This window comes from Trachurus trachurus (assembly GCF_905171665.1).
Source record: "Trachurus trachurus genome assembly, chromosome: 3".
In the NCBI taxonomy this organism is placed as follows: Eukaryota; Metazoa; Chordata; class Actinopteri; order Carangiformes; family Carangidae; genus Trachurus; species Trachurus trachurus.
Genome location: NC_139893.1, coordinates 31,507,621 through 31,524,158, shown reverse-complemented (window position 1 = coordinate 31,524,158; position 16,538 = coordinate 31,507,621). Strand labels below are relative to the sequence as shown.

At 40.3% G+C, this 16,538-nt stretch overlaps 1 protein-coding gene across 1 annotated transcript in view; it reads right to left on the bottom strand.

Moving 5' to 3' along the window:
* LOC311007263 (protein kinase C-binding protein NELL1-like) overlaps positions 1-16,538 on the bottom strand; it is a gene marked incomplete at its 3' end in the record, with an annotated part of 272,144 nt that overhangs the window by 190,195 nt on the left and 65,411 nt on the right. The window contains exon 4 of the mRNA XM_084000380.1: positions 16,305-16,475. Within this exon, the coding sequence (XP_083856506.1) occupies positions 16,305-16,475 (171 nt within the window). The remainder of the gene's footprint in view (positions 1-16,304; positions 16,476-16,538) is intronic.

Below are 16,538 nucleotides of genomic sequence, written 5' to 3'. Positions count from 1 at the left end.
GGATAAGACTGGTTTTACCTACAGTATGTAGATGAAGATAGTCTAATCTGGCTTTGTCACCCAATTCCCAAAGGAACTGTATGCCTGCTTCCCCTCTGTCTCAGATATCTGTAATTACTTCACCTCAACAGTGACCTTATCTGTTGATAGAGGCTCCTGTCCTTTTCTGATAAGACACGACTACTGTAGCTGCAGATACATAGAGGAGGGAGGAGAAAAAAAACAAGAGATGTAGAGGCTGGTAAGGTGTTTAAGTGTGTGTGTGTGTGTGTGTGTGTGTGTGTGTGTGTGTGTGTCCCCTGAGTCTCCTTGGCGCAGGAAGCTCCTCCTGTCCTCCTCCCCCTCACTGCCACCAGGGGCCCGAGCTGGGGCGTCTGCCCACAGGAGGTGGGCTGGGAGCTGCCGAGCTCGACGCAGGGAGGCCACAGTAATGACACACTCCATCACACCTGACACCAGGCGGCAGTGAACCTCAGACAGGGGAAGGCTACTGGGGGAGGACTAGCAGCCTCCGATGTTTAAGTGAGATACTTGAGCAGTAGGATGATGATGGTTCATGTTGGGCTAATGAAGACAGAAAGCTGACAAGGTGTTTCTCTCGCAGATCCTGACCCAGACATGCTAATGCATTCATCACACAACTAGATCATCAGGAAACCGTCTACGACCAAGTCTGACGGTGGGATAATAACAACATAATTCAGAGCAGGAATATCTGGAGGTGTCTTTGTTGGGAAGAAAACAAGAGAGTCTCCTCTTGTGAACCAACAAGCACAGGCAGGGAACATTCAAAACCATTGTTATTTACATTAATCCAGGGTTTAACTGAATGATCCAATTTTAATTCTGTCTCTCCTTAATTCCTGGCTGTCTTTTCTACACACTACCAAAGGCAAAGAGTGTTTGAATTGGCTTCTTGAATTTCTCTTATTTAGATCCCTTAATCCGACTGAAGGGTTACAACACTTTTTTTTTTAGAAATTCCCTGAAGGTGTTAAAGAGAAAGGCCAAAAGAATGTTTGGTGTGGTCAGCATGACCTTGACCCCTAAAATTACAACAATTTATTTATAATTTAAGGGGCAGGCAACCCATAAACTATATGTCCTCACCACAGGCAACAACAAAAGAAGAAAATAAAAAGATGTGGTGTTACTATGGTGATTAATTGTCAATCAGGTCATGTCTTAAATAAATTCCATTTAATGGGGGGAATTTACAGGATTGAAACACTGATTGAAAATCCCAGTCGGATGGTAGAGGTCTGTCTGTGCAGTCTAAATCACATGAGGAGCACATTACAGAAAATCAATTGGGAAAGAAAGACTTTACCACCACTATTCATTGACATTTAAAATTTTCCTTCATTAGGCTGCCTGAGGCAGGAGGAGTAATTACATGGCCGAGGCCTGTATGAGCTGCTGCACTGGAACCACAGCTACCCATTGATCTAAACGTGGGTTATTCAGCTGGAGTTGCCCCATTGATTAGAGACCCAAGAGCCACATATAATTTCCTCTGTGCTCTCACTGCGCTCGGTGTCCTGTGCAGCTGTGACAATACAACCACCTAGTCAAACAAAAGAGCTCCTGCTCAGAGATAGTGACTGTATCTTGAGCCCCACGCCCACCAAGAACCAGGGAAAAGGTTTCAAGGTTACAGACAGCACCGTGTGTCAGTATTAACCTGATTTCAGCTCATTATCATTCTTCGCGCAGCACCCTCCTCTTAGCTGGCGCGTCAATGATCAGGTAATGAAGTAATGAACGCTTGCTGCTCTGCTGAACAGAGCTGGCACTGCCCTTCAGACGGAATTAAAACGTTACACCTGAGTTGCTCATTTGGGGTAACATTTGAGTTCTTTGTGCATGGCTTAGCCAAGACTTAAGTCTGACCATGCATATCACTACTACTGATCTTATGACACATACATTAGACATTATGATACATTAGCAAAGAAGTGTGAATGGCAAAAGACTGAGTCAGAACAATGGGCAGAAAACAGTATTAACAACTCCATCATTAATCTAATGTTCCATTCCAGTCTAACAGCCTTGTTCTTGTCCTAATGATAGTTTTGGCCGGGCTGATGAGCTGCTTAGCAGGTAAGGGGGGGAAAAAGGGAACATACCTTCCAGCTCACTGGCCTCTTTAATGAGCAAAGCAGAATGTCATTTTCTGCCTGCTGGTCACAAAAGCTGCACAAGTCGTATCATTATGAGATCTTTAAGGTGGAGAGCTTCCGACATCTCTCCTCCTTCATTAGCCGAGTGTGAGCTATCAGTTCACTTCATGACATAGAGCCACATATTAACAACATTATGGGAGCCGCAATGGTCAAATGGGGGGGAAAATGCAGCACAGACAAAAACAAAATGTAGTCCTCACAAAGAACAAATTAGATGGTGCAGAAACAGTGAGTATGATACTGAAATGTCCTGAAGAAAGTATTCAATAAATGAACCCCTACCCCTCATACAACCATAAAGAATTCTGATATTGACAATGATACATTACTTCCTTGCTTCACATTTTGTAACACAGCATCTAATGATTATTCAAAAGAATATGGTGAGCTGGATATCGCAAATGCCCAGAGCCAAATTTAATATCCCAATGTTATTCTGTTACCAACAGTCCAGAGATATTCAGTTGTGTGATACAATGCAGAGATAAAGCTGGAAACACTACAATTACAGAAACAGGAACCAGAGAAGGTGAAGACTTTCCTGAGGAAGTCCTGATGTTGGCTTTTAAAGGTGTTCAGAAATGGCAGTTTGTCGCTCCTCCTTCTACGAGTTTCCACAAGTTGCTGCACGAGTTTACCCGAGTAAGGAAAACAAATTTGATTGGTCGTTATCGAGTGGGCGGGATATTCAATGTGCAGAAAAAAAAACGACCCCACTTTCATCCCAGACTTACGCGAAAATAGAATTTTGCACAAAGTTTGGGCTACATCGTCTGATAGATGAGTGATTACACTAATTTTATGACCCATAGTGGAATCAAATTCATTTTTCTTTTCTGTACACCTTTAAGGCTCAGTTTCTGAGTACAAGCTGTGTGAAGTTCACTGTGGACTGAAGCTTTGATATTTTCACTGTATTAATATAGAAGCTAGACCTGGTTTATAATCAAAAAACATCTGGAAATCTCACTTACATACAAAATGGGACCATTAACCACTTTTGACAGATTTACATGTTTAAATAATTCTTAATTAACATTACTGATTGTAGTAAACTATTTTGTTGGATAGAGGTATAGTCAAAAATAAACAAATATCTTCAGATTTAACAGCTTGTGTTTTCACATAATTGCCGACCTAATAACAGAAGAGTTTGTGCCCATTTCACAATATTTTATCTGATTCTGTGTTGCAACAGAAATCAACACTGATAGTCAGCTGTTTTGAAGATTTAATTAGGACATCATTCAACCAAACTGTCATGAGACCCAAAGAGAGAGCGAGAGAGGAGGAGGATCAAAGAGGTGTCAGAGAGCTGAGGCATTTGAAAGAGATTTTTTAAACCAAGTTTTCACTTCATAACTAAAACACAGACAGCTGCTGAGCGATTGGTGCAGAAAAAAAAAAAACTAGCCAGTGGCAGTCTATTTCTAATGAAACCAATAATAACCTCTCTTTCAACCACAACAGCAGCCCGTTTAGACCGTAACTACACCTTAAACATTTATGTCCATAGATGATTTATAGGCCAAATGAGATGAATAATGGAGACCAGGCTATGTTGTTAGCCAGGCATCTGGTTAATTCAGGCCACGTAAACGCCTCTTCATTATGATGTCCTCATGCTGTTCAAGCATCTGCTCCTCTCACTGCAGCTGAACATAGAATCCACCGGCCTACATCGGTCATTAAACAACAGGTAGGTTCAGACAGGCCATCTGATTGGTTGCAGACCCTTGATCTTAATGCTAATAATTCCAAACGCATAGCGTAGGGACAACACTGGAGGGATGAGACAAATCAACAAACATTACAAAGACAGTGAAATGAAGGACACTGTGTGGAGAAGTATCGCCAAACAACTGGGCTATCAGGATAGTGAGTTGCTGTTTTGGATAGTTGGTACAGTAACAAGACTGTTGCATATTCCTACTGTATCACCGCCTGGTATGAATGGTTTTGATGCAAAATATTCATTTTCTTGTCTTTTATTTGTCACATCCAGTGTGTGAAAGCCTTGAGAGTTTTTGTGTTCACAGAATTCCATGGATATCCATTAAATAGTTATCCAGATATTTCACTGTGGAAAAAAGTGGTGGACCCTCCTGCCAACTAACTGACAGGCCAATGGACCAGCTCTAGAGCCATGCTGCGAGTATGGCTAAAAACAACCTCATAACACCTGCAAGTGAAACACAGACAGTGCACCATACAGTATGCCTTCTGCAACATACACAGAGATGTCTCTGAAGATGTAAATTTAGCACATCCCTGGTCATCATTGCATGATAAAACAGAAAAACTCAGCAGTTTTTAAAAAATGTTTAGGATTCCCCATCATGATATTTATATTTCAGTCTCATGCTGCATTAGACAGCTGCTTCACTCAAAGGCTCCCTGTAACCAGGATTGCAACCAGGATTGCAGGTACACATAAACCTCAGCACAGCTAATGGAGCTGTATCAATAAATCTGTGTCTTCAAATCCTTGACCTTGAATAATAAGGAAATAAAAAAATCTGTCAGAATTCACTGGCGTAAAGTGAGGCATGACTAACACAAAGCCTCTTTGAGCCTCCGACTAGACACTAGACAGGAAAAAAGAAAAAAGAAAAACTGTAAATGAGGTGCAATTGTTATTCAGTTATTCAACTTATCCATAAGTAAAGCTTGTCACTGATGAATGTACAAAGCCTGCTGCTGTGACACCCACACTCTAGCAAACAAAACCCTGCAGAAGAGCAGCAGGGAAAATACAACGGTAAACACACAAAAATAATTTGCTCTTAACATAATCACTTAAATATTTAAAAGAGCTGCATTAGCATCCAATACATCTGAAAGGAGCAATAATATAAAGGCTTAGTCCCTGAAGTGTAAACTTATTAAGATACTGTATGTAGCAGTTTAAAAGACCAACTTCCCAGTTCAACTTTGACCTTGTTGTCTGACCCATTCAAATTTGCAGTGATGTGCTTCTGTAGAAAGAAATCTATAAATTCTAATTAAAAAATGTGGCCAAAATTTTAATAAACCACAATTTATAATTTCCCATGTCCAAGATGAGTCATTATTGTATAGCTCTTGTGTATCTCCCTACAGTATGATGCTGAGTAGTGAAATAGAGCATCCCCTCAGCTTTATTGACATAATCTTAATTAAGAAAACTATTGACAAAGTACATCTCTTACAAAGTAGACAGAATGATACGATGTGAGCAAAACAATCTGAAAAAAGCAAAAGCAAATGTTGGCTTAACCTCATGCTGCAGAATACAGCAAAGGAAATACATCATTGAAAACAGAGCTCTCTCTCTTACATAGACACACACAACAGACACACGCAGAGCGATGTCCCGGTTGTCATTTTTACTGAAAACACTAAGCCAAACCAACAAAGCTGAGCTCTTCCCTTATCCTCTCTCACTGGTGTCTCAGATCTTTGTTCTAATATCCCTCCTGGTCCTTCTTTTTGTCCACGACTGTCTACCAGTAATTCTACGATTCTGTCTAGGTTCAAGATAACAGACTGAGTGGCTGAGACACAAAGACAAAAGACGAGAAAGTCTGGCCATTTTAATAACACCCCTCATGATCCTTTTGTGTTTCATTCATTATCTTATGAGACACTTACATCATGATGTGCGTTTATGAATGCAGAAAGAATGCGGTGGTGCACTAATCAGGACAAAAGCATGACCTATGGGTGAGTTAAATAACTGGGTGCCATTTTTGTCCAGAGCTGTCTCCATGACAACCGAAGAAAAAGAAAAAACTCTGATGTAGTTAAAATCTCAAGGGAAGTAACCTTGTTTTAAGTGATGTCAGTCAGTTACTTTATCCACCACTTACTATAGTTTCCAAAAACTTTATTTTAAAGAAATAATTAACTTAAAGGTTGCATATTGTATATTTTTTTTAGTTTTTGGTTTGATCAAATATCAGTGTAGTTTAAAGGGAGAGTTCAATATTTTGGCAAATTGGCTCATTGCCACAATCCCTATATTCATAGCAGTAGGTTTGTTACATTTATTTGTCAGTGCAAGCTATTTTTAGAACGGTGGAGCCAAGCCACGAGCTGCTCAGAGCTACGCTACGGAGGCTAATGGGAGTTCTTTGTGTCCCTCATCAAACTTATCAAATAAACAATCCAACACTCTCGTAGTCATGTTGTGACCTGCACATTTACCACACTATGAGATAATAACGGAGCATGAAGAGACAGAGTTGCTTTCGAGGTTCTAAAAATAGCTCGTACCGACAATTAAAGGTAACGAAACTACTGCTATGACTATAGGGATTATGGCAATGGGATAATTTGCCAAAATGTTGAACTAACCCTTTAACATCCTCCCTATAACAACAGATTGGTTAGCCAACCAGAGGAGAGACAACCTCTGAAAGGTCGAATGGTGGGTCCTAGTGGCAATGTCTGTTTTGTTGTGACATCACAAAGCAGCAGAAGTCCTGATGGGTTGTTTTAAAGCTTGGTTTCTGAAAACTTTCTTTGTGGACTGATGCTTTCATACTTCCACAGTATTAATAGGCTATGGAACCTAGACCTAATTTTTAACGAGACATAAAATCTACATTTATACAATATTGGACCTTTAATCAATTTTAATGGAATTATACAGATTTACATGTTCCACACAGGATGCACCTTTTCCAATTTACAGTATTTTTAAGCTTTCCTCTCCCAATGTGAGGTCAAATGTCAGGTTTACATACTAGATATCCAATTAGAGGATTACAAAGTTTGCTGAACACATTAAAGCTGCTTGAGGCGGTGAATAGTTTGATCTGAATGACCCTGTGACCTTTCCGCTAGGACAAAACATATTTTTACTGCACTGCTATCAAGCAGAATTCTCAGTAGGTTCTTCAAATCTGTGAGTATTATTGTGCTGTGGTAGCCATTGGGGCTTTAGACCTGGTGAGAAAAACTAATTCCTGTACACAGTCCACTGAGGGAGAAAGTGCTCGCAGGCAGAGAGCAGAAACAGCAAAAACGGGGTTAAGTAGATATTGAGAGGGAGTTGCTTTTGTTTGGAGCCCATTTCTTTGCTGTATCCCAAAAGAAGGTGCCAATGAGGACTAACCAGCCCTGCTTGAAGGGTGGCTTTCATATCACATCTAAAAGATTACACATGCAGCAGGGCCCTGGCAAAACTGGGTGCCAAGAAGCAGCACAGGAGAGGCTAAGGAGTTGGCAGCAGCAACTGAGCGCTGCCGAGAGCAGCAGCAAAGGCCCCCTGAGAAACACCAGCCAGTCTGCACATAAAATGACCTTCTGCAAGCAGCGGACAACTGTGTGGTTGTAAGTGTCAGGCACAGCCAATGTCATTACTGCGAATTGCTATTCAGGTCCAAAACAAAGAGCTGACTCCGAGTGTGTGACAAGGGCATATGTACTGGGTGTCTGCCACTAATTCAATTAGGAAAATTCGGAGATTGCAATTACATACTACAGTTATGTAAGAACCTGACCTTGTCTAAGCGGTGGCACTACTGCAGGTAATATCACACAAAATCTGTGTGTGGGAGAGAAATGACCTGCAATAACTGAATATGTTCCAATGCAATGCATCTGAAAATGATAGGTGGAGGAGGTAGAGGACCAAAAAAGTCACCGACTCTGTATTAGGGAACACATTAGAGCTCTCTGTTCACTTCACACATCTGAACGCAACAACGTTTTGTATTTCAATATGTATCATTTCTCAATGTCTGAGCTGTTGCTGAAGCAAAACAGAAAATTCATTTTTCATCTGGACAGGTGAGTCATAACAATTTTCCCACAGAGGCGCATGTAGGCAGACGGAGCAGCAGCATTTGGTCTAGATGTCACTGACTTTGACTGTTAGTCAGAATTTATTTGGACAAGAATGGAAAAGAAACAAAACTGATGTATTGAGACTCCAGACAGAGGGCACAGTCGCACCGGCGGTATGACAGCAAAGCACACTGTGTCCAGCGGAGAGCTCAGGGAGATAAAACACATCATTGCTAAGCTTACGCGTAGTGCAGAGTTCATCTTCCTTTGTTTGACACCAAAGATTCATGCAGTTGCTGCCAATTTTATCAAAATAAAAGACCTCAAAATGTGTTTTACTTGCAACTCAGGTTTTTGTATGGGTGGATAAAGTTAAAGTTTACTATTTTAGAGATATTTACTACAGTGCTCACTCTTGTTGTAATAATTAATATTAGTTGGTCATCCAAAGTTAAAACCTAATTTGTTGCTACAATTTGTTCTGAGGTCAGAATTATATTTTGTCCTTTCAGGGCAAATATGATTTAAACTATACTGCGTACAAGCACAACATGAAGCAGGGCACAGGATGCAGTGGTTACCATAATGAAGCACTGTTGAGCAATGCAGTCAAGATTTAACTTAATCTCATTTTAATCTCATCCACCTGTTCATTAATACCACTCTCACCTCGCATGTTGCATGCAGTGACCTTTTCAATGTGTTCTTGCACTTCCTTCTTACAGGTGGAGTTAAGATATCAAGAGACTGCTGGGTTTCATTAGATTGAAATGTTAAGGATAAACAACTGGGAGCACAGCTTCGCCAGACTTATGATAACGTTCATTCGGGGACAGAAATTTATTTAGTACAAGAGTGTAGCTGGTGTGTATCAGGATCATTTATTAAGGTGACAGCAAATGGAGATGTTATGCTTGTGAATAAGTTGAGTTGATGAGCTTTGAGGTAAACCACATTAATCAATGTGCAGGGGGAAAACATGATTACCAACAGACTGAATATTGTCAGATAAGATGAGAGCAAGTCCTCAGCAGTCCAGGACACCAGAGGTAAAGCAACATCCACACAAAATTCAGTGAGTCCTCACTGAGCAACATGGATTCATGAGTTGAAAACTTAATTTAACTGAACAGCCAAAAGGTGGTGATCAGAATAAAAGGGTAGCCGAAGTGATACTGGAATATCTTAACCTGGTTGAACATCGTTCAACCACAGATGGTTTAACGGCTGTTAGGGAGTTTCAGGTCTCAACTAGGTAAAGTCAAATCTGTTTTGTTACTTAGTTTCAACTCATCCAAATCTCAAGACTGCAGCTCTCCAACAAACATTGATGAACTCATTATTTATAATTATTTAAAATAGATTTGGGGCTGTGACAAGTCCAACTGCAGACCTTTCAGCAAACTGTATTCCAATAAATCACAGGGGTTTCCTCTAGGCTATGCTTCAGATTTCCAGGAGCTCCACTTTAACTTTAGTGACAGCATCTCAGCCAGTACACACAAAGTGGAAAAGCATGTACTTGATGGAACATGTGTGCCGGGGGGATGTATTCTGTTGTTAAAGGGACAAGGAGGAGGCTTGTGTGGCATTATGTCATCAAAGGGACCAGAAAGATGTTAAGCACACGCTTTCTAGAATGACTAATAGAAATAACACTCAAAGACTCGAGATGAAAAACTGTTTGATTTAACTCCAGCACTTTCATCCGCAACCTTGAAACTCTTTAATGCTGAAAAGCTGATGTCCTCAGCAAGACTGCACCTACTGTTCATTGTCAGTTTATTTAACCCTTACCATCTCGATGGCCTTATTGTTTGGTCCATTCGCATCATCAGTTCCTAAAGGACATTATGCCGTTTACAATTTCTATTATCGATCTTTGTTTGCATTGAATCCTGTCACTACTTTATTTTGCTGAGGTTCAAAGATCAAAGATCATATTTGACCTCAAATTCAAAAACTGGCTTGGTTGAAAAATCTAAAAGGAAATTTTAACATCAACAATTCAGACATAGTCATTACTGATGTCTGCCTCTCAGAAATTAAGTGCCTATGTTGCTAAACTGCAATGAAAGGATCAGTAGGACACCTAATTGCCACAGGATTATATTTTCATAGAAGACAAGTGGTCAATTTACATTTTTGTCAAAACAATGTTGTTACTAAACATATTAAACTGTTAACAGACAACATAATATTGCCCATTTGATCTCCAACAATTCACCCAACATTCATTTCGAAAATAGACAGAACAAAATACAAAACACATTTGCTTGCAGCTTTGTTGTATTTATTCTTGCAATCATAATTTTACTTGTGAGCTTCTTCTCATCAAAATGTTGTTGTAAATTGTGTGTGTAAAAATTTTGATTCTTAATTATTTTTTCTCTATTCATTCCCCGGTGGCGTCTTGTCACCACAACTGCTAATTCTCCAAAGTGAATGTGAATCAGTTGTTTTATTGTATTTTATTTAGCATTATTACTTTCAAAACATCACTATGTTGCTCAATGACTTTTAGTTTTGGCACCATGGGAAGTGGTAGTGTCATTAACAGCACTGAAAATGAGTCTTCATGTTTGTGTCACATTGCTGTATACTGCAGAGGCTACATAGCATGCTGGTGCAGATAGTAAATCTGTCATCGACAAGCTTCATCGCAGCTGAAGGCAACACTATGTGCTCTGTCAGTGTGCTGTCCATGACTTCACTTCTGTGATATTTTATTTGCATCGATCTCAGAGAGGGCCAGACGAGGACACACACATGGGGGGGGTGGGGGAAATCCATGAACTCCTTGGTGTCTGATCCGCCTTCGGATTAAGTCCAAAATCCTAACCTAAGGTAAAAGTCCTTCACTTGGACACACTGACTTGCGTGCTGCAGTCAAACAAAATGACAGGTACAAATTGAAGCCGCTGCCCCTAAAGAAATCCAGATGTTTTCTCTCTTATAACCAACAGTGGCAACTGTGGCAGGGATATCCAAAAGGACATCAACAAAATCTCAAATCCTCCGTTACTGTGACGGCAAATGTTTATCTGGTTAGTATTACTCTAATGAATGTGTTGAATAATTTATTACATTATCTGTGCAGAAAAAAAAAGTCGACTGTAAAGATCTATCAGACTTTAGAAATAGACATAGATGGCTGTCTAGAATAGAGCACAGATGAGCAATCCTATTTCCCCGATGGGTGCAAAGAGTGAAATATAGATGGGGGATAAAGGGGACATTCAGTTCATTCAATAATGATGATGATGATGATGATGAGCAACGTGGGTCAAAGACATTCAAGTAGTTAGTGGCTGAATTCATGACAGTGTCTCGAACTATTCTTTTTAAATTGATTTGAAGGACCAAAAGTACAAGACTGAAATGTAGTGGTGTAGTAATTTCCCAGAATGCCTGTTGGTAACATGCTCCTGTTGATGATTTGTACATTTCAGTCCAAAGATGCCTCCCTTTTTTTATCTTTTACACCAGCAACATGTTGTCCATGATGCTTTTGATTATACTCAAGCATTTTATTCTATCAGCGTTGGTAGCAGCTGGAAACGCCAAATAAAACTGGCAAATTCATTTGGCCAACATGCCAAACATGCACAGGTTAGTGAGCAGTGGTCTGCTTACAGTCAGTGATTTACAAATTAACACATTCGTCAACACATTGTAACTTGTTTGTTGAATCTGAAAACAACCTAAAGTGTAAAACAGACAAATTAACAGCCGGGCAGCGTAAACTGGCAAGCTACCTCTCCTTGTTTTGAGTGTTTGAAAACTACAGGCAGATGTGTGAGTGACACTGTTCCTCACCTCACTCATAGCAAGAAGGTGAAATAGCATATTTTCCAAAATACAGAACAATTACTTTATACTATCACTGACTAGCGGAGTGTGAGGTATTGTCAGGCTGTATCTGCATCAGAAACACCGGTCTCCTTTACTGTGAAACGAGCCCAGAGGGTCTGACTGCTTTTTGTGTAAGTCGTACTTTAGACATCAATAAAACAGGAGCTGTGAAGGCCGAAGAAACTACGTGGTAAAGGTTCACCTGAGGACATGAGGATTAATAGCCCGATCACACATTTATAGATGCTTAAAACCATTTAACGAGCCTTGAAATCAATAATGTGCTGTTTAGTGCACAAATCAAAATTGCTTTGAATTTCAAGGCTAAGTCTGCCGGTTTGCTTTGAATGGGAAAATCATTCCTGGCACTTAAGAGCAGTGACACGATCATGGTAGCAGGGATATGATATTCTAGTTTTTCTTCTCTGGTTTTATGTTGGGGTTTTTTTTTTCCTTGCGCAAAGTTGTAATCAAAGCCAATTTTACTTGGTCGCTGTGACAACTACGTACTAAGGGTGGGGGAAAAAAAGGATTTCTAATTTTGACTTTTTGTGTGGGATGACTTCATCAATATTAATCCTCTACAACAAATCGTGAAAAAGATACTTCTGTGTGAATGAATACAAATGATCACACTGAAAAATTAATAACTGTAAACAGAAGAATGAAAGAAAATGGCAACTGCTTTCCAAACTAAATCCAGTCCTCATGTACACTACCCTTATTAGTACCCTGGGGGAAAGTGTGATTGGTAATTCTGGACATATTCTGCTCACTGATGTGTTTCTCAGCTGTAGAAAAGCATCTAATTACTGCACTCCGCTGAAAAGTCAGCATCAAATGACAGTAAGTAGGCCTACAGTTTGGTTTAATGGGCTTTCATTGCGGTAGTTTAGGCAATCAACACCAGAAAATTTGAGACTTATCATATCAGCTGTACAGAAGCATGTGCTTCAGATAAACAGTGTGGGGCGATGGGGAAGAGGTCATTGTCCTTGCAGTAAAAAGGCAAAACCTGGTGCACAGTGTCAAACTGAGTAGACACAATAGAGGGGGCTGTAGTTCGTTTTCTATTTTGTTTTACCAGCTTTTGACCAAGAACACAGAGCAGTTGGAGCCAACAGCTGCAGAGTTTAAATACAGATTTTTAGATGCCGGTGGCAGATCAGCTGCTGGCCAAAGTGGCTGGGAAAGAAAAGAAAAGAAAAGAAAAGGGGAATAAAAACATGTCCTCATTACAGCGTCGCATCAGGCTGATGTGTTGCTGCGTCGTCTCCCGGATGAAAGGTGTCTGAAGCTGTGATTGCTACTTTGAAGACAATGTGAAAGCTGATTTGCAAGCAGGTGGTGTCAGGTGGCGTTGCTGCGGGTCACGGTGAAATGCAGGAGGGTAAACATGTGATCAGAGCGGAGCACGGCTGCAGATGAGGTCTTTGACCTTCCTGTCGGACCCAGTACATCTACGGCGAGCGGGGCTTGATAGCTGTGATTTCGTTCACTCCCTCACCTGCCTCGCGTTGATCCTCCGAGCTTCACATAGCAGCTCTGGCATAAAAAGTCCTCAGATGATCCCTCTCTCTCTCTCTACGGTTTGTTAACTGAGAATACTGAACATTAATTCTTAGTGCTACACATTAAAAATAAATGATTCCCAAACTAGTAGTTTGTATTGGTAAATGAATTGGTTTAGGAAACTGGCTCAGTTTAAGTTTTTCAGTGTGACACACCTTTCAATTCCCAATTAATTTCATCCTGCTGCAACAGCTTCACACCAAGACTTTCTAAACTCTAACAGACACTGACAAAATATTTTAAGATGCAATTAGCAGAAAGCTGGAGCGTGATTGTGCTCTGCCAAACTTTTGGTGGTTGGATACCTTCGCTGATAGATGTGTGCAATGACATTAAAACAATAGAGCTTTACTTAGTGGATTTTTTTACCTAAACGCTCATCAATAACCTGTTTGAGAGAAGTGAAGCTATAGGTGATTTAGAGGCACAGCCATATACAGCTGTATTAATATAGATAATGATAATACAGTATTAATAACAAGCTAAATGCAACAGACTGACTGAACAGCAGGGCAGAGATAGGAGTTAGTGTTATTTGGAGAGTTCACTATGACAGAAAATATATAGAAAAATATGCAAATCATGCAGCATTTTACTGTGGAGATGTAGAGAGCATTTTAGAGTGAAAGGTTAAACAAAGTGCAATAAGGAGAGACAGGGTCTTACAAGAGCAACAGCCATGCACCAAAGAGTGCAGAGATGGCACCCGGCTGAGTTGTTATTCTGGTGAAATACATCCGGGAAAAGTTTCAGCAGTCACTGTTCTTTGATCGTGTTCTTTGTGAAGCTTTAGAGAATTTTCTACTTATGGATTTAATGCTGATGAATCTTGGGAGAGCATTTATGCTTTCTGTCATGTGTTCTGCTCACATCAAGGCAAAACCGGTTTAGTTTGTTAAACTGCTGCTTGTTTTCATTTTTCCTTCTGAAATGTGCTTTATTAGCGTGGTGCCGGTGCTGCAGGTTTGGTTAATGACATTTATTAAACAGGTGCTGGTATTTTGGCATCCTGACTGTGGTCAGCTGAGGTTTATCAGAGTGCAGGTGTTTAATTTAGTCTCTAAGTGTGTGATGTTGGCATTCTTCATCGTCAGGCTGCACATTCACAATGTAATCAAAATTGCAACATGGCCAAGTCGCCAAGTCGCAAGAGCTGCAGCTTTTTTGATAAAGCTAAAAATCTGTCAAAATATTGTTGTAGATTGTCAGCAGTGTTGTGTTACTACAGAGACACCGTGGCCAACAAATCATTTTCTCATAAGGGACATGTTTGTTTAGTGTTATATTTTTTGAGTGAAATTGAAATGAATTCCAACTGGAATTATAACCACAAAATCTGCCCATATTATTGCAATATGATGGGGTTTTTTTGCCTATCATGCAGCTCTACTTCATACACTTATATGTCACCCACGATCCACACACTACTACCATACATGAGGCCCGAGTGGCTGCTCAGAGATGTCTGATATGTGCATGAAATAATATGCATACATACAGCTCTGGAAAAAATTAAGAGACCGCTTTCACAAGTGTTTCTTAAAAGCATCTCTACATGTATGACAGTCATTCTTTTCTTTTTCTTTTTTAAATACCAACACAAACACAACTCATTCTACCTAATGAGACACTGATGAGGTCATCACCTGAACCACATCTGATTTTATAGGAAATTTATAAAAACCACTGCTGGGATTAAACATCGACATTATCCCACAAAAACTGATTTATAAACTCTTCCTGAGTTAAAATATTCTTGCTGTGTTCTTTAGGAATAAATATGAACATGTTTTCTTTGACATGACAATATTTTTTTTTCAATTTTGGGAGAAATGTTATCGGTAGTTGATAGAATAAAACAAATTAAATTTTACTCATACCTACTGTATAAATAGTAAAACCAGAGAAACTGATCATTTTTGGAGTGGTCTCTCTCTTTTTTTCCAGTTCCTGTATGTAAATCAATAATGCACAGGACACTAAAATAGTACAGACAGTACATGCAACATGACGAGGTTTGGGTCGGACACGGAAATGTCTTAGTAAATGTGTATTAAGGCAGAATTCAAAAACAGTCTGAGCAGACTTCTTAGTAGCAACCTTCACTTTTATACCACCACCAGGGCCACCATAGGATGACAAACAGTATTAAACTAACCCCATTAGTGTAACTATCCCTTTTAACTCATCTCTCAACCAGAGCACTGCAAGTACAGTATGCAGAAAGTTTTGATCTCTGTCTCTTTTATCTTCACTAGAGCCTCATCTGACATATGGCCTCTTCAGCCATAATTAATCGACAACCCACCGGCCTAATGGGAATAAAAAGTGTCTGGGAAGAATCAATACAACAACACAACCCCCCCGCTACAGAATGCATCATACAGATTTCTATCCATGAGAGGTGATGGAGCATTTTTCTAGTGTAATTTGCACAACTTGTTCACAGAGCGTCTGTCGAGCAACAACATTAAGAAAAGGACAAGCGATGCCATCCTGGCAGTGTGAGGGCTGAGAAGGACTGTCACATCTGAGGTTCATGTTTATAGATCAGCGCTGACTGAGTGCTCCTTCAGAAAAGTGCCTTCATTACCCAATCGATGAGGCGATTATATCATTGTTACTTTCCACTTCATTATGGAACAGTGTGAGCCGAACGTACATTCCCTGGGCTATATAAAGACACAGCCTTCCTCTAACGCTTGTGCGTCTTAATTTGTCCTTGGATGTTTCATTGTCAGTCAACAGCCTGTCATCCACACTGAGACGGCAGCGAGCAAATATTTACCTTGATAAACACAGACAGCTCATTAGCAGTGTCACTTCAGGACCATGGTAAAAATAAAGCAGCACAGCCACTTGTGGTAGATTTACCCAGGTGTTGTTTCTGTGCATAAGTGTGTGTGTGTGTGTTACCTGTTACAGTCGACGTGCAGCAGTAGGTGCGAGGCGCTGATTGTGAGGGCGATCTTGTGCCACTGTCCGTCGGCGAGGCGGTAGGGGAAGGACTCGGAGCGTGGCTTGCCTTTGAAGCGGTAGTGGTAGCGGATCTCCTCTCTCACCCCGCTGCTCTCCAGCTCAAAGTAACTGCAGAGGAAGAGGGGAGGTCAGAGGCAAGGCATGCTCAGTCTGCGGAATATCACAGAGGAC